At 42.3% G+C, this 20,744-nt stretch overlaps 1 protein-coding gene across 1 annotated transcript in view; it reads left to right on the top strand.

The window, feature by feature from the left end:
- The first annotated feature begins 3,168 nt into the window (after positions 1–3,168).
- Positions 3,169–20,744, top strand: part of LOC104570772 (hyaluronan and proteoglycan link protein 1) — a 39,585-nt gene continuing 22,009 nt past the window's right edge. The window contains exons 1-3 of the mRNA XM_088519788.1: positions 3,169–3,219; positions 3,816–3,944; positions 17,905–18,279. Coding sequence (XP_088375914.1) covers positions 3,842–3,944; positions 17,905–18,279 — 478 coding nt within the window. The 5' untranslated portion in view covers positions 3,169–3,219; positions 3,816–3,841. The remainder of the gene's footprint in view (positions 3,220–3,815; positions 3,945–17,904; positions 18,280–20,744) is intronic.

Genomic DNA, 20,744 nt, shown 5'->3' with positions numbered 1-20,744 from the left:
TGTGTTGAAAATGTTGCAGTTTGAAAGCCGTAGTGGTAATGGTGGTGGGGGGGGGGAAGGAGGTATCAAAAAAGGTATCGGATTCACGAACAGTCTGTCAACTGTAGGTCCGATTGCCCCCCCCCAAACAAATAGTCGAGTTCACAAACAGTATGATTTATTCGAGTGCAGCATTTACAAAGCAGGTTTCGGATGTTAGTACAGGAAATTCTCTACTAGAGCATGGGGTTTTTAGCTAGCTCTGATGTACAAATGTGCAGTCATCACTCACCCCAGAAAATGGGAGAAGACGTCCAGTCTCGAGTCTCCTCGGGCAGCGTCCTGGCGCAAGGGGAGGGAAGGGGGCTCAGCCTCTCGACTGACCCAGGAGTTACGATGAATTCTTCCCTCCAGACTTTTCATCCTTAGTTCACCTTTTATACTTTTCTTTACATTCAGGTGGAGCTTGAGTGACTAAAGTCATACTTAACCTTGTTGTTGATTGGTGGCAAAGTTTCTCGCTTTCATTTAAAGGTACAGTCAACCGAAAATCTAAAGCGCATGCTCAGTGAGGGGTGGTCGTACCTCGGAGGCGGGTAACTTCTGAGATGGAGGTACGGTTTTCACATTATAATGAGCAAAGTTTAAGCAAAGTTCATCATTTGCCACTTTTGCTGGCTCAGCACCGGACTTGTTATCGTATATCTCTCATTAGACAGCCACTGTGCAGCTTATCAGCAGCCCAGCAAAGGGAGTGCAACAGAGTTTGGCCGCGGAGCCTTCACCCCGCTCCATCCTCCGTTACTCCCTTTCGCAGCTGCGAGGAGGGCAGATTGCGTTGCCCAGGGAACCGTGGAGGAGCAGAGTCCGTGCATACCAACCATCCTAGAAGTGGCAACTGTGTAGCACCCCAAGCAGGCCTCTGTAATGCCAGAGCTGTGTGAGGCCCTAGTTTTCCTCTCAGTTCCTGCTTTCCAACAATTCTTCTACAAACGCTCCTTCCACACAATCCACTAACATGCTTTGCTTTTGTAAGTTTTGCGGCTCCGCTAACAGATAACGCTTTATGCAAATTAATGGCACGAAGAGCAGCAAATCTCACAATACTGCCTAGTGGGACAGTGTATGGGGAATCATGGTCACCATATGGGTCATATGTTAATGTGACATACCGCTCCCATCATGTGAATTTCACAGAGTACCTAGAGATAGTCACTCAGAAGGCTCAGAAATGGGAGAGAAAGATTACATCAGACCCCTCTGCCACCTGTGAAAGTTATAATACAATAAATATAGGCAGAGGTGTGGGAAGATTTAGCTGCGGGGATGATGAAGGAAACAGGGAGTGGATTATACCCGAAGACTTGTTTAGACACTCAGGTACAAGATGGACGAACGGTACTATAATTCTCCCCACCTGAAACGTTTCCTGCTCTAGCGCGCTATGCTTGCTGGCTGCTGCATACCTACCACCAGACAAAATACCCCCAACCCTTGTAAAATTTTTTGCCCCCATGTCACCTGGTGTCTTTTTACCGGGTAATATGAGCGAGGCACCATTCCTCGTCCTGGTGAATGCTAATATTACTTGCCTCGGCCCGATTTTAGGATCAACAGGGCTATACAAAATTCAAAGCTCGACCTGTCACTTGTTGCGGACGAATAAAGCAGTAAACACGTTGTCTCAACAGATAGCGGCAGGTCTTAGGGATGTCAACCAGATACTCAAAGCACATCACGAGGCCATCAACGTAATCTTCGAGATTCTCCAGGTGGGGGGAGGCCGGTCCAGAACATTCAAAAACCTAACATTTTGTTGCCTGACCACAAAAGACTACGAGAAGATCGGCAAGAGGTCGGAGGCCATTCAAAACGTAGGATCAGATCTGCTACAGGTGATAAGATGTAACCCAGGAAACTGGAGATGGCTTGAGAGCATAGGCAACAGTATCTGGACATGATTACTATCCTGGCTCAATTGGATTGATTGTGGAAGCTTGGGTTGATTATCATTATGGTATTGATTGGTGTCTTTTGCGGCATGTCTATTTTGTCATGTATAACCCACTATGTATTGCATCAGCTACGACGCTCACAGAAACAAGGCAGTCACAATGTACGCTATCAGCAGCTTGTTCAAAGTAGTGGTATTTAGGATACTTAGATTAACATGGGGAGGGGGAGATGTAGGGTACGGCGCTCGGAAGATCTCGCGATGTACGGGAAGAATAGGGAACTAAGGCATATGCCATATTAGGTAAAGAGCAACGCTTATTGGCTATATAGGCATGCTTCCGCCTTTGCTACCTTTATAAGATCCAGCCTGCGTATATTAAACGCCATTTGCAGCATCCTCATATTGGTGTCTGTGCTCTCTGGCCCGGGCACGGGTTGGACGTGCCTGGCCGCCTCGGCGGACGGAGTCGATTGCCAATGATGTCAGGCAACATCCGCCCCACCATTGGAGTGACGACCGAACAACTCAGTCCATTATTTGGACATCGCTTATCCTACCTCTAGATTCTCCACAATAAGGGATGCTGAACTGACTTTGGACTATCACCCAAGCTCTTTTGAAGAAATGGAAGGGCAGGCAAGTAACATGCATGTTCTGCTATGGAAAAAAAAAAAAAAAAAGAAAAAGCCAATAGCACTTGTGCCTTGTAGCCCATAATAGACATGCGTTCAGATCACAATATATGGATCTCGATTTGAAACACCTTGATTTGAAAGGTTTGAATATATTTAGGCATAGATGTTTGCCAAGCCCAGATCCTGATGCAGATTCTGACCAAGAGTATTCTGCAATTTTGATAGCTCTAGCTATAAGCTTCTCTGTGCATTAGAAAGAAAGCATGCTAACAATTCTGGCACTGTCTGAAGATTGGGGGAAAAAACAGTCTCTTGAAAGGCAAAGTTGGGAAATAACTGTCATTTATAAAAGTGATTGCTATAAAACACACATATCAGACTGAGAGCTCTTGTATTTTATGCCTTCTTATCTATTTCAAGTCTACATTTGCCTAATTACTACTCAGAGGCTGGCAGAGATTTTCCCTGCAGCACTCAGCTCTGCTGACTGCAGACCCTACCTGGCACGCTAAGTTAGTGCATCAGCATTCTAGGTAGAAATGAATGAAAAATCAATCAGGGCAGCTGCAGTGGTAGCATATACAACCATAACCTACTTTGTGCATGGTTTCTAACATTTCACTGTATACTTAGGCATCCTTTAAAATGGTAAGTGGATCTGAAATAAAATAGACCGTTCTGATTAGCCTGAGAAATGTTTTGTCATCTTTACTGATTAGATCAAGCAAACTTACCACCCTGACTGCTAAGTTAAATTGTAGTCTTTATTAAAATGTCAAAACCTGTGCAAAGATTGTTTTAATCTTAGAAATCTATCATAATCAGACTGCATCATACAGTAAATATATATATATATAGGTATAGCTTTAGATCATTTTAACTATCTTAACAGAGCAGATTTACTGTACCTTTGGAAAAGCAAAAGTACACTTGAACAGTTTCCTGAAACACCAGAATTGCTTACATATTGTCTTGCGAGGCATTTGGTTTGTGCATATTTGTGTCTGCTTTTATTCTTTCATGTTGTATTTCTGCATAGATAGAGTTAAATATTGATTCCCAGTTTCCTTTAATGAAAATCCATGGTAAAAAGGTCCAGTCTAACAAATCTAACTTTTTCAGCTGAGGGGGTTAAATAGGTTGTAGATCCCTTAAAAGATCACTAGCTGTAACGAGCGGTGCAGTACAACATTGTAAAGGTTTCCAAAATTTCACAAGGCTCTTGATATCTGATGCCTTCACAGTGAAGAAGATTCCTTTGACTGTAAAGATGAGGAGTCTACTCTTTCTGGTGCTGATTTCTATCATCTGCTGGGCTGAACCTCACCCTGACAACTCAAGCCTGGAGCATGAAAGAAGTATTCACATTCAAGGTAAGGAAATACAGCTATATCCATGAGAAAATGTGCTTAATGATCCTTAATATTTTATTCTGCTGCACTATTTTTTCAATGCTATCACTGGTGATTGAACATTTTGTTTTCTGGTTGCATTGCTGTTAATTGTAAGAAATGTAAAAACGTGCAAGTTGTTAGCTACATTGTCTAACAGCACTTAGCACAACCTTGCTGAGTTTAGTGAGTAAAAGACAGCATGTCTTAAGATAAAGGAAAATGCATGCACCCTAAAGTAATAATCAAGTGCAATGCATTGAAATACCTTTAGTTTTGTGTAGAATACATTTAAGACAGTCGTATATAAATCTTCATATCACAGATAAAAAACTGCTGCTTATTATTTAGCTCCAGGACATCTGAGATCTGTTTAAATTGGGCAATTAAACATGGTGGTGCTGGGGGGGAAGTAGCTTACCCCAAACGAAATGTGTCTGTCCTCATATCTTTATTCACACTAAGTATTATAGTGCCCTTCTGCATAATCCTGTTTGGTTCATTTGAATCCTACAGCTTATAGCTGTAGCAGGGTTGGAGTCTGCAGTACAATGCAGCTGTTTTTTCAGTTCCAGCTCCAGTCATTGAGGGTCATTCTGTATAAGAAAAAAACAGGATTTATGCAGTAAGGCAAGGCAGAACGAACAGACATTTTCCTGCCTTCTGTTATACATTTACTGAGGCTGGTTAAAATTAATACTGCAGAATTAAGCAGCATAGCATTATTTTCCCCCTCTATCTCTCTTTAAAGTTTCATTCCTTTCTCTTACTGTTATTTGAGCTTCCTTATAAACATGAATTATAGAGGTTAGTCTATAGGATATTAAGAGTGCCTGAGCACTTAACAGTCCCAGGAAAGTCACAGAAGTTAAAGGTGCTCTGCACCTATTTGAACAGACACAACAGTTTTCAAGGTCAAATTAAAAAAATAAGATAGCTGGTTTCATTCTATGGAAAATCACAGTATGAAGGTGTTCCGGATGGGCTCGGGATTTGGCAATAATCACGCCAGAACGAGGTGACTACATCGAGCATTTATTCAGGTGAAAGCACATAAAAGAAGCAAAGTATGGATAACTACTCACGAGGTGATACCTGCCAATCTGGACCCGAAGATCCTCTCGAGCTGGCAGATCAGAGAGAGGGAGTTGCTGACAGGCTCCCGCAGAGACAGCGTAGGCCTCAGTGTTAGGAATTTCTTTTCCCCCACCGCTCTTTCCTCACTGTCCTCTCTATGCCCGGTGCATCCTGGCACGTAGGGTCAGTATGACCCAGGAGGCAGGCCGGGGGGGGGCGGACAAACTTCGCCTCTAGTTGCGCAACTCTTCCCCCCCCCCCCCCCCCCGAGTGCGCAGGCGTGCATACCAGTCAGGGGTCCCAGCCCTCAATTCGAGGGTCCTGTCTTCCTCCTCTTCTTCCTCATTTCCGGGTGTTTGACCTCCAAAGCTAGTTTGGAGGACGTCTGCGGTTAAGTTGGCTACAAGCCCAGCCAAGCGGCCGGCTTCAACAGGTTTCTGGGGGAAGGTGCTGCCTGTGAACCGGGCAGAGCAGCTGCATCCCTTCTCCTTATCGCTCAGCCTAGGCAGGCAAACATCTTCTTTCTCAAGGTCTGGCCTCTGCTTCCCACGGGAGATTGTTTTGACTCTACAGATCACAGAAATTTTCATCTCCAATACAGAAGGTCAAACAAATGTGTATATCAAAATGAAGATACGTCACTTCTGTGACGTTCCCCAGAGTAAATTGCAAAGCTGACACCTGCATCTAATGAATGTATAGTTTGTCTTTTTCAGTATAAGGCTGTTTCTTAACTCTGAATTTTTGTTTATATTTTGGAAGAGGAACTTTTAGTGTGTATAATTAAACCAAATCAAAATTGATTTTCTTTAATCTGTGTATCTCAAATTTGCCTAATCAGCAGTTTCTTTTCAAATTATGCAGTTCACTTATCATTAGCCGTTCAGCATGTGTGCAGCACAGTCTTCAAGTAACTATACTGCCATATAATTCAAAACTGATAAAAATTTCAAGGTGGGTCATTCTTTCTATCCTTAAAACTTCAACTCTGAACCTCAAGAGTTTATCCCTTGAAGGAAAGCTGGATAGTGCTTAATATTGAGTTCTACCATGAGCTTTGAAGATAGCTGATTCAGGCTCTGAAACACACAGACCATAATTCAAAAACAATTAAATGGTTCAGAAATTGGCACTTTCTGTTATTAATTTTGTACTCTTTGCACTGTGGAATCACATCAGGCTTGGGATTGCATTCTTCCCAATGCTGCATAAACACAGAAATTTGTTACATCTGGAAAAGAGCTGGAAACCAGGGAAGTCTGTGAAACACGTGTTACACAGACCCATACAAAAAGTATTTTACATTAAGGAAGGTAGTACTCTCCTCATGTACTGTAAGCTTGGGAACACTTGGAATGACAAAAGGTGAAGAGAACTGTAGTGTAATCAAGCACAAGGAACTGAAAGGGATCTCCTGAGGCAATGGATTCAGCTGTCTTCTGTCCTCATCTGCACATGTAATAACCCATAGAATGCTTGTTTTTATATATATGCAAGCTGGGTTTCAAATCCCATTACTGAAAGGCAGTTCTAGCTGCTATTCTTCTGATTTAAGAAACACTTCTAGTTCTACATATACATTTGTGGCCGATGTATGGCCTAGTGCTTGTTCTATTATTATTCTTTGACTTCAGATAAATCCTTTTCTTTTTAGATATTTACTTCAAAACAATAATGAGGCAACATCATATCTCCTCACAGCTCTCATTTCAAAATCTTCTCTAACAGTACAACCTCCAGTTGCCTCATGATTTTAGCAGTTCTTGTGTGAATTTGTACTTCTTGAACACAAACGGTCAAAATTGCGGTTGAGAGAAGATCTTAGCCTGGCATTAAAATTTCTGCCTTTCAAAGATGTTTAATGACATGTATTAAGCAATACTTCACTTAATAGACCTTGGGATCAGATCTGCCCTCTCCCTGGCCACTCTGCAGTAGTGATGGATAATCTACAGTGACAGACAACATTTAGCAGTCATTCTTCTCTGCTATCACTTGCATTTAACAAGTACAAGATTTAGAGCAGAAATTCTTCATACTAGATTTTGCATTCTGTGTTAGGTGATATCGTACTTTTTCACTCAACTTCTGTCTCCAAATATGCTAAATATATATTCTCCTCTCATCAATGATGCTTAATGACATGCAAAAATTTAATAATTCAGTATTCTCATTTATTTTTTAAGGTTAAGTTAATGGAAATATTAAAGCATATCAGTCTCAACACTGATATCAAAGACAGTCTGTTGGCCTTTTGCTAGGCCGATCACTCTGACCTTTTGCTGGCCTTTTTCAGCCCAAGCAATTGCAGTCTCCCCTATATCTAGTCCTTACCCACTTAAACAAACAACTTCCTATCAAATTTCTCATGTTTCCCAAGTCTATCAGTACCTCACATTTTCCTGTCCTATTATCCTTTTTTTTTTTCCATATAGATGCTATCCATTAGTCTGACATACTTTTGTAAATGTGTACAGTATTTATCCCACTTTCTCGTGACCTACTCTATTTTTCTCCTTCAACAATTTTTCTTCAAAAGTTGTTCTGAAGTCTTGCTTGCTGTTGAGGTCAGACTAATCAGTTTGTTAATGGCTAAATTACTTTCCTTATATACACATTATTTTACTTTTGTCAAGAAACTTATGGTACCATTCTCAATGTGGTATATCAGCTAATATCTCTGCTGTCAGGTTTAGCAGATAGTAATGTCAGTATTTAAGATTGTTTTGTCACCCTTTTCATTCTAACAGACTTTATTTCCAAAATTATGTCTTTATTCCCTATCAGTGCACTCATTTACATTACACTATCTACCACCACACCATCAGAACCAATCTTATTAAAAACAGAATGTGTAATTTCTGTATTGTGCTTCATCTTAATCTGTATAGTGATTGCACACTTGGAAATGAACCTATGCCTGCTGAAAAGACTTGTCTCACCTCTGCAGATCTTTTACAGTCCTTCCTGACATGCTTTTGATCTTTATCCTATTTTATTCTTGCCATCTTCACAACTTACTGTAGCATTGATGAACAATGCTAGCTCTTACTTATTTTTTTTTCTTTATCCAGCTTTCCTGAAGAGCAGACACCTGTTAATACTATATTCCAGCCCTGACTGCTATTTCAGCATGTCTCCATTGGCAGTTCTGTGTAAGGAGCCAGAAGATCCGATTCCCCAGTTTTGCTGCCCTTACATTAGTATACAAATTTCTTCAGTCTCTCCCAGAATCAACACTTGCTAAATAGAATGAACAGCATTTCATTGATTATATCATTCTCTGGCTATATTGCCAAATCATTCCTTCTATTAAAATAGAACTCTATATCTTTCAGCTGTCCACTCCCTATTGGTTTTATTCACTGTTAGTTCTCTGTAGAAAAAAAAACTTTGGTTAATAAGGCCCCTTTAGCAATTTCCCCAATGTATTATTCAACATAAGTAGTTGGGCTCAGGGAAGAGTGTTTACCTCAGTCTTGTTATCTCTGTGTTTGAGAAAGAGAGAAAGCTTTCTCCTATGCCATTGGTAAAGCAGCTATTTTTAGTAGTACTAAACAGTTTGGAACTGTTTAGCTGAATTTCTTAATTAAGATTTATCAGTATCTCTATTGCCAATTGTACATCAAAACTCAAAAATAATTCATAGATTTTTTTTTTTCTGACAGATCGGAGGTGGGAACACAGAACTTAGATGTTTATATTTTCTTTCTCATGACATAACCAAAACAAAATTCATGCTTGGGCCAAATAAGAACAAACAACTTTCCTTAGCCATACAACCAGTGCTTGTACAAATACAAGTTTTTAGAATTTTTCCAAGAGCAAATTAAAAATATAGTTAGATATAAAGTAGTTAGAAAACAAGTAGTAGGAGAAGTAGGTGGAAAAAAGTGTTTGCATGTGTAATTCTACCTGATGCTCACCCCTTCAGATTCTGTCATTAATACACACACACATGTATATATATCAATATGCTACAGTTGCATACATATTATAGCTAGTGGAAGCTATTGTTATGAGATAATAATTATTACTGTTATCAGATTTTTGAATTCTTAAATAGATATAGCAGGGTAAGAAAACACACCACTTCTACAGAGACACTGAGAGTATTTTAGAATGAACATTACATCCAGGTCCCAGATAACTCTAGAAGAAAGCAAAAAACAACTCTAAAGTAGGATGATAGACAGTGTTATTTAACTAATCTTTTGCTAACTGTGTGGAACATCTAAGGCAATATATGAGTTTTATCTTATAAAAAGAGATCCATAAAGACTTTCAAAGAGAAAAAAAAATCCCTGGCTTTGATTTTTTTTTCCTAAAATGTACATTTTTTCCATATGCTATAATTCTCTCTAGAGCTCTTCCTCTGTAATTAAGATATGGGAATAATCAAGTTATGTGGCAGGGTCAGTATATATTCTGGATAGTTCCGATGAATAAAGTGGCTAAATCTGTTTGCCAAAGGGACAAAGTTGACTGCCTGCCCCTGCTCTTCCATCCCACACTGTGTTCCTAGCCTTCCAAAATGGACTTGCCATTACTCTTGAGCACTGAAGCCAGTTAAAATAAATAAATAAATAAATAAACAAACAAATTAATAAATAAAACCATACTGAATGTGTCCAGCAGCAGAATTTGGAACAACACCAATAACCCAGCAGGGGAGACTGAGAGCTCTAAGAGCATGAGAAAAATCCCATCACTGTCCTCCTTGAAGTGGGAATCACACTAGAGCCAATGCAAGGTGTGTACAGAGTAACGGTAACAAGAACAGTGCTAATTTCCTAGCAGCCAGGCAAGGCAGAAAGGGAGGGCAGGTGGAAAGTAAACCAAGCCTGTGATGTGCTGCTTTCTGTGCCTTTCTATTTATGGCAGCAAGATACCCTCTGCTTGACAGAAAAAAAAAAAAAAAACACATAGCCAAACATTTCCACTCAGTTCTGACTTCAGACAGAGCTAGTAACCAGTCTATTGCCATCTTAATTCTACACCAGAAGAAACAGCTGGAAGTTGCCTAGCATATTCCTTGCCATTCTCCATATCTGAGGCTCTTCTGCGGCCATGTTCATGGGTTTTCTCATCTACAAAAGACTTGTGAACAGTCCTATTGCAGTCAACTGTTTAGTGAGGGATTATCTGGTATTTGCAGAGTTTATAGCTGCTCAGCAGCCAGTTACCTTACAAATTATTTGATGGTGCTTTTGAAGAAAGTAGTTCTTGGAAAAAATAAGTGTTCTCTTCTTTGAGTGATATACAATAAGACCTATTCCAACTTTTTTCATCTTGCACTCATCATTTAGATAATCCTGCCCCGTAGATACAAAGATTTTACTCAGAAGCAGCAGCCTGCCAGAAACACGATGAGGGAAGCAACCAGAAAGCCAGTATGACAAGCCTTTATAAACACTGTTTACCTGGGATCAGAGCACTGCTTCACAACATATCATTGCTTTTTGTGTGAAAGGAAGGGAGATTCATTCCTCATATATGCATTTTACTGCAGTAAGCTCAAATGATGGTTCCAAGAGCTAAAGTTGTTGGCAGAGCGTGCTTCTGAGTGGGGTGGCTGCAATCTCACTCCTCCAAGAGTGCCAAATGAGCAGCTTGGATGGTATGCAGAAGTGCTGAGATGTGCTTGCACCTGGGACATCCCAGGGGTGATTCCAACAGTTGAGGTGCTAAACTTGAACTGTCCACCTGTTTCATAACTGCTAACAGGACAAGGATGAAAATATCATTTGATTTTTCTCAGCACTTGACACATTTGCACAGCAGCAGACTTTGGTGATAAGGGGCATGCTTTGCAATTCATTCAATGTTTCTCATGCAGAAAGTAGACAGAATAGTAAAAGCTCTACAAGTAAACTAAGGAGAATAAACATAAGCATATATATAGTTGCTGTTACCTTGGGGAAAGAATGGAGTTTGTTAATGAACTAGTATGGCTAAAAATATAAGGTAAAAAAAAAAAAAGCTAGGAATACAGATCAGAAAGAAAGAAACAGAACTTCTTAAAAGTAGTTGCATGCACATGTTTCCCACTGTTTTATACAGTATATTCAAACCTCCCATGTAAAAACAAACAGATGAACAAACCCAGCTTAGAATCAGCTCCCCAGTTCTGAGGGCTTTATTAATGAATAGCACTATGTTTTGTTTTGTTTTGTTCTTAGCTCTCTGTTCACTTCTGAAAGTCGAAGACTATTCATTTTGCCATGCTCCCAAAAATATGCAAGTAGATAAATTTGGCCCTGGCTCTCACTGGCTGATGGATAATAGAGACATTCTTCCTTCTTGCCAGACTCCTGGGTTCTCATTTTTAATCCCAAGTTCTTCCTGTCTGCATGTCTCCTAGCATAACAGCAAACCATGCAGCATACTTCAGTGTGACATCTGCTTTTCTCCAAAGCCAGAGACTCTTCCATCCTCTTCTGCCAGGCCTGAGAGCATCAGCAATGTTATTTCTGATTCCATTGCCTCACTAGAGAGGGGCACATTATATCTTACCTGTTAATATATATAACGCACTGTGCTGGAACCCATCGTGGTCCACTCTCTGTGGAGACACAAGCATATCCCCTTCCCCAAGTTATGAGCTTGTGTGGCCCAGACCATTGGCCAGTAACCAGATCACGAACTTGCACCGGTACCCGCTGTGGTACCTTTTCTGTTGTAGTCAGAGAGGAAAAATGCGAAAAAATGGGTGATAGAGTTGTTAGGGAAGGAAAGAAAGTTAAGCACATATACAGCTTTATCTAGTCTTGCCTGTGGGGACTCCCCCTGCATTCCCCCTTTTTGTTTTTGCACGAGGCGCTTCAGAGTGCCATGCAAGCGTTCAACGAGGGCTTGGCCTGTAGGGGAATGGGGAATCCCGGTTATGTGGTGAACACTCCATTGATTTAGAAAACTCTGCACCTTTTTGGAAACATAGGCAGGACCATTGTCGGTTTTCACTGTCTGAGGAATGCCGAGAGTTGCAAAGGCACGCTGAAAATGGTGAATTACGTGTAAAGATTTCTCCCCTGCTTGGGCTGTAGCACAAGCAGGGTGGGAAAATGTATCAACAGAAACATGGACAAACAGAAGCCGCCCAAATTCAGAGATATGGGTGACATCCATTCGCCACAATTGTAACGCTTGTAGACCTCTCGGGTTAACTCCATAGAAAACAGGCGTCTGCTGTCCTTGACAATCAGGGCAGGCAGCAACTATGGATCGTGCCGCGGATTGCGTCAAGCCAAATTGTCGACTCAGCGCCGAGCTGCCCTGGTGAAAAAAGCGATGAGATAATAAACCCTGCTGGTGTTTGTTAGGGAGCGGACCCAAGGCCACAGCAGACACAAGGGCATCAGCCCTTGCATTACCCTCAGCAAAGAAACCAGGTAATGCAGTATGACTGCGTATATGTAGTATAAAATAGGGTTCGGTTCTCTGTTGTATTGCAGACCATAGGTCTAAGAGTACCAAAAACAATGGACGTTGCTCAATAAAAGACAGAACCGTCTTATCTAGCCGTGCAACTAGATTGGCAACATAAGCAGAGTCCGTAACAATATTCACAGGTTGGAGAAACATTTGAAAAGCTACGGCCATAGATCGCAGCTCCACTATTTGAGGTGATCCTTCTTGTAAGATTACCTTGTCATGCCATTCTCGGTTGTCGTACCATACCACAGCAGCTTTACCAGTCTTTCCAGATCCATCTGTAAAGGCAGCGAGTCCATCAACCGGCCCCATTTGGCTCAAGTGCTTTTGACCCACAGTAATTTCCTGAAAAAGCTTAATAAGCGGATGTGAGGGCAAATGATAAGAGATCTGCCCATGAAAATCAGCCATAGCTGCTTGAACTTCATACTTGTTGGCTAAGCACCATTCAAAATACCACGTTTGTATAGGGACAACAACGTGATACGGATCTCTTCCTGTCAGTTCCACACATCTTTTACGAGCCTTCATAATAAGGTCTGCTAGAAGTTCAAACAATCCTGGTGCAGTCTTTCGAGGTCGAAAAGGTAAAACCAGCCATTCCAGAATATGTAAAGGATCTGTCCATTCAGGGTTCCATTGCACCAAGGCACCAAAAGGAGTTGTCCGATCAATGAGGACAAACAACTGAACTATCTGTAATGGGTCAATGCGGGATACAAATTTAGTTTGTAATAACGACTCCACCTGTTGGATTGTTTGAACTGCTGCAGGACTCAAAGTCCTAGGTTCAGAAGGATTAACAGAATGCTTAAGCAGTTCCAATAAGGGCTGCAGCTGGGAATTTGTGAGACCGAGAGAGGGTCTAATCCAATTCCGCGACCCCATCAATTTTTGGACATCAGTAAGTGTTTGAACGTTAACACTAAGTTTGATGGGTTGGGGCATCACTCCTCGGGCAGTGACTGTAAGCCATAAATATTTCCAGGGCTCAGTCTTTTGCACCTTCTCTGGTGCTATAACCAAGCCAAAATGCTGTAAGGATTGTCTAGCTACTTTTTCTAGATCGTTCAGCTGCTCCTTTTCTGGGCTGCAAGCAAAATGTCATCCACGTAATGGTAACAATAACAGTCTGGAAATTGCTCCCAAATGGGAGATAAAGCTTGAGCAACAAACCATTGGCAAATTGTTGGTGAATTTTTCATACCTTGAGGTAACACCTTCCATTGATATCTTTTGGCTGGCTCAAAATGGTTCACAGGTAATACAGTAAAAGCAATTTTTTCCCTATCCTGGAGTGCTAACGGAATGGTAAAGAAACAGTCCTTCAGGTCTAGTACCACAATATCCCAGTCCATAGGGATCATTGAGGGTGCAGGAAGGCCGGGCTGTAAAGCTCCCATGGTGGCCATGGCAGCATTTACCTGTCGTAGGTCATGTAAAAGCCACCATTTGCCAGATTTCTTCTTAATCACAAATACAGGGGTATTCCAAGGACTGTGAGAGGGTTCAATGTGCCCAGTCACAAGCTGTTCTGACACCAATTCTTGCAGGGCTTGCAACTTTTCCTCTGCTAGGGGCCACTGATCCACCCACGCAGGCCTATCAGTTAACCAGGTTAAAGCAAGTGTGGGTCGACGAACATCCTGCAACACAGTGGCCCCCGTCAAAAATCCGTCGTAATCCTAACCCCCCATTGTCCTAAACAATCTCTTCCCCACAAGTTCAGGGGTGCAGAGGTTATGTATGGTTTGATCGTTGCTATTTGCCCTTCAGGATTGGTGATCAGCACAGGTACAAGAGATACGCCCCCCTGAGTGGATCCCCCCAGCCCTACTACACCCATCCCCAGTGTTCACAATGGGCCGAGACGACGGCCAGGAATGTTGAGAGACAATAGTCACATCAGCCCCAGTGTCCAACAAACCCGTAATCTTCAACGTTGATGGTAAATAGCCTTTGTTGGAGACGGTACACATCATTTGTGGCCTCTGCGCTGATACAGTTTGCGACCAGAAAACTTGAGGTGGACCCGTAGAACCAAAGCCTCCCTCTCGTCATTCCTTAAGTTCTGTGCAAGGAACACAACTCGAAAAAGGCACAAGTTGAGGGACGCAGGTACCTTTGGGAATGGTTACCAGGGGATAGGGAGTAGACATCATAGCACAAATTTGCCCAGTATAATCCAAATCAATAACACCTACATGAACAATTAATCCACTCAAAATACTGCTAGACCATCCAATTAATGATGCACTGAGTCCTTGACCTATAGGTCCCTTTGCATCCAGAGGCACTTTAACAATATCCGTAGTTGACAGAGTTACTGTGTCGGCGGTGGATACATCCATGCCTGCTGATCCACGGGTTTTCCCTGCGAGACGGTCACAGAGGAATAAGCCAACGGAGGTGCTCCCATGCATGGAATCACTGTGTGAGGTACTTGTGTCCCTGCGCGCCTCCTCGTGCGTGTTTCCTCGTTTCCCATCAAAGAATAGCCATTAATATGGAATTCAGATTGACAGTGTCAGGCAAAATGCCCTATCCTGCCGCATCGATTACAAGTATTGTCCACAGGCAAAATGCCCTGCCGCTTTGCCTTTTCGTTTAGCAGCTGCACTCTGAAACGAGCAAGCAGCCTTGATATGCCCCTCCTGACGGCACACAAAGCACTTGGGATTGGGATGAAGAACTGCAGCTAGAGCAGTCATTTTATTTGTTATCGTTCCCACTCTTGAGCAAGCTGTTACCATATCAGGAATAGTTGGGTTCCCTGGCATTGCTTCAATTATTTTCTGACAATCTTCATTAGCATTATCTTTAGCTAGCTGAGTGCACAGTCTCTCTCTCAAGTCATCATCCTCTACTTGTTTTTCTAATGTTGTAGCAATCTGTTCAACAAATTGTAAGAACGGCTGTTTAACCCCTTGCTTGATTGTTGTATATTTAGGACAGGGCGAGGCCAGCTCCATAGTTCGCATCAGAGCTGACATACCTAAACGTTGCACCTGTTCAAGAATACTAGGGTCCCACTGAGCCTGAAGATCGGGGTTAGCAAAAAGACCCATCAAAGCGTCAACCCCAACTCCCTGCCGTGGATCTCCTTGTGGCAATCGCATGTTATCTAGTGCAGCCCGCTCAGCTAACCTCCTCCAGTGTGCCATAAACACTTGATTCTCTACAGGCTGGAACAGAATCTGAGCAAGATGGGATATATCATACGGGGGCTAAAAGATCCGCATTAATAATTCGGATCAGCCGCATTACCTCTGAAGAGTTAATACCATATTTTGATGTACATGTCTGCAGGTCTTGCACTACTTTCCAGGCAATCGTGCTGTGTTCATCCCTTCTTCCAGAGTTGGAGGCCGCCTTAAACACAGGAAAAGCTCCCAAACCACAGCCGACAACTTGAGTGGAGGCCTCTGAGGGGCAACCGATCTTATCTAACAAATCCCATTGCCCCATTTCGGCTGCCTTTTTTCTAACCTGATCCCAGAATTTGCCAGGCTGTTGCGGCAACACAGTCACCGTGGCGGGGGGGAAGAGTCCAGGGTTCAGCTGCTAATCTCAAGGTCCAACATTGAGAACTCCCTATAGTCTCTTTCACAGAAGGACGAACAGCAGAAACCACCTCCTCCTCCTCGTCCAAGGAGTCTTGGGGGAATTCGGGGGGGGAACGTTTTTTACTGCGAATTTCTTCATCATTTTCCTTCTCCCCCTCTCCAGGAGGAGCAGAGGGAAGCACAGGTTTATTCAAAGCCTCCCACTCGGCCAACTGCTGCGCAGGTGTCTTATAGAGGGGGGGCAAAAACTCACTGGGAGACTTCCCCCATCGCCGCATCTTAACCAGCTCATCAGGCGAGGGGTACTTATGACTCGAGTTGGTTTCGTGTTTCAACGACCCAGAGGTGCCCGTGGAGCACTGCAAAGCGTCCATTTGCTCCATAACAGACTCTATAGGAGAAGGACGCTTCTCCTGGTCCTCTCTGTCTTCCCCCAACAGAGGGGTACTTTCCGGCATCACAGGAATGCTCTCCTGGTTGTGCTCCGCTTTCCAATCCTCCAAAGTCTCCTGCAGCAGTCGCCAAGTAGTAGGTAAACCCTCTACCTCTTTAGAGCCTCTAGAAAGGGCATCCCACAGCTTATCACCGACCTTCTGCCAAGCGCTCACACTAAATGCAACAGCTGAAGTGGCTTCAAACCCCTGTCCTCGGCACCAGAGCAACAGGCGGTGTAACGCATAGTCAGTAACTTTAATACCTCTCTGAGCAAGTAAGGCCTTCCATGTAGATAAAACTAGGGCTTCCTGCTTTGTCAGGTTTTGCCCCATGTCTGTGTATTTCCGCTCTCTGCGGCGCACCTTCGAGAGGTGTCAGTCCCGTTTGAACCTTCGAGAAGTGTCAATCCCGTTCCCGGCAGCTCACCTTCACAAGGAGTCAAATCACAGGTCCGGACCAGGCAGCTTCCCTGCTGCTCTCAAGTTCCACTGGGCTCCGCCACCACCGCCAGTCGCCAGGCAGTCCACTTATTATCATCACGTCGGGGTCACCAGTTGTCGCAGTCGTGGCGGCCAAAAACACAGACAACTGGGGTAGATGCAACGCAAACTACGTTTCATTGTTTTTTAGGTACATTATTTATACCGAGCTTTCCTCGTCATGGCTGTTGCTTATTGGTGAGGACTACAAAGGACAGTAGTTAGTGACAGAGTTATGATTGGATGATTCTTAGCTTGGCCAGTTTCTGCTCCGTGGCCAAACCTCCTTAAACTTGTTAATAACTTTCTGCTGTCTCTGTGTGAACTCCCTATCTCATAGATACGCTCTAATCTTTTCAAGGTTAACGTTCTCTGCTAAGGGAGCCAGGGATTTCACAGACCAGCTGCAATCCCTGACAGAAAACTGAGGCAGGGAAGCTGATGTAACATGCAAGGGAAGTTCCCAGTGTGCAGTTAATATCATACCTGCATGTGAGGCCCTGCTATCAGATTAAGCAGGTGGGAAGGAAAGAAAGGGACAGAAGGGATCAACCCCCTACATCACAACTAATCCAGTCAATACAACCATGACTATGGATGACATAGGATGGCCTCTACCTACTCAGCGGGCAATGCTGGGAACCACTTTGCCCTTTCTCTCTCCCTGGAAGTCTACACACTGCACTTTCCTACATATAGAGCATGAGAAATAAAACTGCATTAAATAGCATGCTATTTAATCTCACTCCAGTGTGTGTTACCAGCCTCTATGTGTACAATCAAGAAAATAGTTATGTATTGCTAGCTTACATACCCTACTGCTGCATAGGTACAAAATGATTACAAGAAACTAATCCCGCAGACTTATGATACAATATAGCTAATGCACTGGTCATCTATCCTTCCTGTAAAAGACTAAGCCTTGTTTTTATTTTTCACCTTAAATCCTAGAAGAAAATGGACCCCGTCTACTTGTGGTAGCAGAACAAACTAAAGTCTTCACACACCGGGGAGGCAATGTCACACTGCCATGTAAATTTTACCATGAACACACATCAACAGCTGGCTTAGGAACCCACAAAATCCGGGTGAAGTGGACCAAACTCACCTCAGATTACCTCAAAGAAGTGGAGGTCTTTGTTGCAATGGGACATCACAAAAAGAGCTATGGAAATTACCAGGGCAGAGTGTTTCTGAAGGAGACCAGCAAGAATGACGCCTCTCTTATAATCACAGATATCATGCTGGAGGATTATGGACAATATAAGTGTGAGGTGATTGAAGGTTTAGAGGATGATACAGCAGTGGTGACTCTGGACTTAGAAGGTAGGTGACACCTCAATTCTCTTGCATTCAGACATGTGCAGTGTTAACAGATGCCTACGTTTCATAATACCACCAGCACTGTATTATCAGTGACAGTAACAAGTTAAGAAGTGGGATGCATTGTGGTCTGGGGATCTTGGCCTGGCAGCCTGTAGCAGCCAACATAAATTAGAAAAAACATTAGGACTTCTATAACTTCTTATTCTAGCCTATGGCATTTTCAGGCCCTCAATGAGTCCTAGTGTGAGAAGATCAAAAAAAAAAAAAAAAGTGGCCAAGTGTAGCATGAAGAACTGCATATGTTTTAAATTTCATCTTATGACTTTACAGAAAGCACTATGTGTTTTATAGTAGACCTAGGCAAAATTATATTAAATACTCCTGTAATAGTTATTCCACAGAACTTTGGGACATGCTCTACTATCAAGCAGATATAAAACTTCTCACAAAAAGTAACAACTTTAAAGCAATTTTCCAAAGACAATGTTCTTTTTTCCCAGCCTTATAATTTTATATAAAATAAATAGCTATTGCCTGCCATATGTAGGATAATTCCTACATGCAGTCTGTAGTCATTTTCCTCAGCAACGTTCTTGTAAGCAGTATAGTAAACAAACATCAGAAAAATTAGTGAAATGGCCTTAGAGAGGACCAAAATTCATCTTTTCTTTACTATTACGTAATTCAGACAAACTTTATGAGATTCAATGCATTTCAATAAGTATTTGGCCTTTTTCCCCAAAGCACTGTATTTAGCAATAAACTAAGCACTGCATGAGAATGCTTTGCTTACATTTATATTTGCCAGGAAGTGTATGTCTGAAAAAAATAAAATAAAAGAAAACCAAACTGGTCCACACACTGGCAAATGGGCAAGGTGTATGATTCTTCAGCTTTCACTGACACATTACATACTTCACATTACAGTGTTTACTTAGTTTGCATAATGAATAAGACTAGCCCACTGCTTCTTGAAGCCAAATAGATGACTTCTTTACATTCATCTTTTCCTTTCCTGGCAAGAGGCTGCTAATGTATAATATTTCTGAGGGCAGAGAAGCCCCTCACAGTTTCCTTGCTGGTGGGACTGTCCATTTAGACTCTTTCACACTCCTCGTAATAAACGTAGGCTGTTATTTGAAATTGAAGAGATAAGTTAACCTGTATACATGTCCGATTATCTAAAACTCATTTCTGAGTAAAGAGAGAGATGAGCAGGAGGAAAAGGCATATTACTTCATTCACCTCCATTAGTCAAAGGCATTTATGTGCTACAGTCCTTGCTCACTGTAGTTGCTCTCTATGGGACAAGCACAACAGCAATTTCCATTTATCATGCTCTGGTTTATGCAAGTAAAAGTAAGGTTTTGGTGGTCTACCCAGGCTGCAGCTCTGGGACCCGCATTTGGGTGATGTATTACAAGGTCAAGAGCCCCAGGGGAGTCACCTCACAGGGTGATTTCAAGATCAAGTCTCTGCTCTTCCTGAACTGTTTTGTGGACAGTGCTGGAGTCCATTTCTGTGATACTAGGTGGGATATGTCTGTGCTCAGTAATTTGGCACAACAGCATGCTATAATACTCTCCTGTCTGTCTCCTTGCATCCTAAACACATATATCAGTTAGGCTTCAAAAATATTTTAGGGAAATAGCAGTATTGTTCCCAGTTGCCTGATGGGATTTCCCAGTGTTTTATGACATTATGATGTTTCTGCCAATGTGAAAGGTTCAGAGCCTGCATAAAAATCTTTGAAGGATTCATCACACCCAAGGTAAAGCACAGGTACTCAGCCGGTGCCACTTAGCATTGTGCCCTTGGAGTAAAGTGCATTAGCTCTCTGCTATTGAAAGTGAGCAGAGTCCAGCACAGATGCAGACTACTTTAATGGGATTCTTTGGGAAAGAGGAGAAAACTGACAGCTGTAGTGACAGAATGTGAAATTTGGCTTGAGACTTTGTATAAATAATTTTGTACATGGCAGAGTAGTTGTATCAATACTTGAAAGACTCTATAATAGAAAAAAATAATGAGAAATACATATATATTTTATTGACCACACACAGTAGTAACCAGAACACAGTTACATGTTTTTTGACACTGCCCAGAATTAAGTGCGAAACTTACCACTGGACTTTAACATGCTAGTTTGCTCAGATAGACACCTACATTTCTTAAGCAGCGCATGAACAGAGCAAGGTACCTCAATCCTAACATTCACCAGAGCAATTATACTGAGGACAAACCACCTAAGTTATTGAGCATAAGAAGAAATTGTGTCTTAAATTCAATGCTGGAGTAGAAAGACAGAGGGGTAGAGAAGAATTTATGGCTGTAGGTTCAGAAGGACTGGATCATTCCAGAGCCTGAGGCCTCTGGGCTATCTTCCACATAGACAGAAACATGCTAACTGGGGATACTTTGCAGCTCCTAAACCAGTTTGCCACTTGCTGGGAAGCCTAAAGGCT

Source organism: Tinamus guttatus, unplaced genomic scaffold (assembly GCF_059628265.1).
Source record: "Tinamus guttatus ecotype Peru unplaced genomic scaffold, ASM5962826v1 Tinamus_guttatus_pri_ptg000071l, whole genome shotgun sequence".
NCBI classification, from domain to species: Eukaryota; Metazoa; Chordata; class Aves; order Tinamiformes; family Tinamidae; genus Tinamus; species Tinamus guttatus.
Note: the sequence above shows the minus strand (reverse complement) of the source record. Positions and strands in the feature narration are given on the sequence as shown.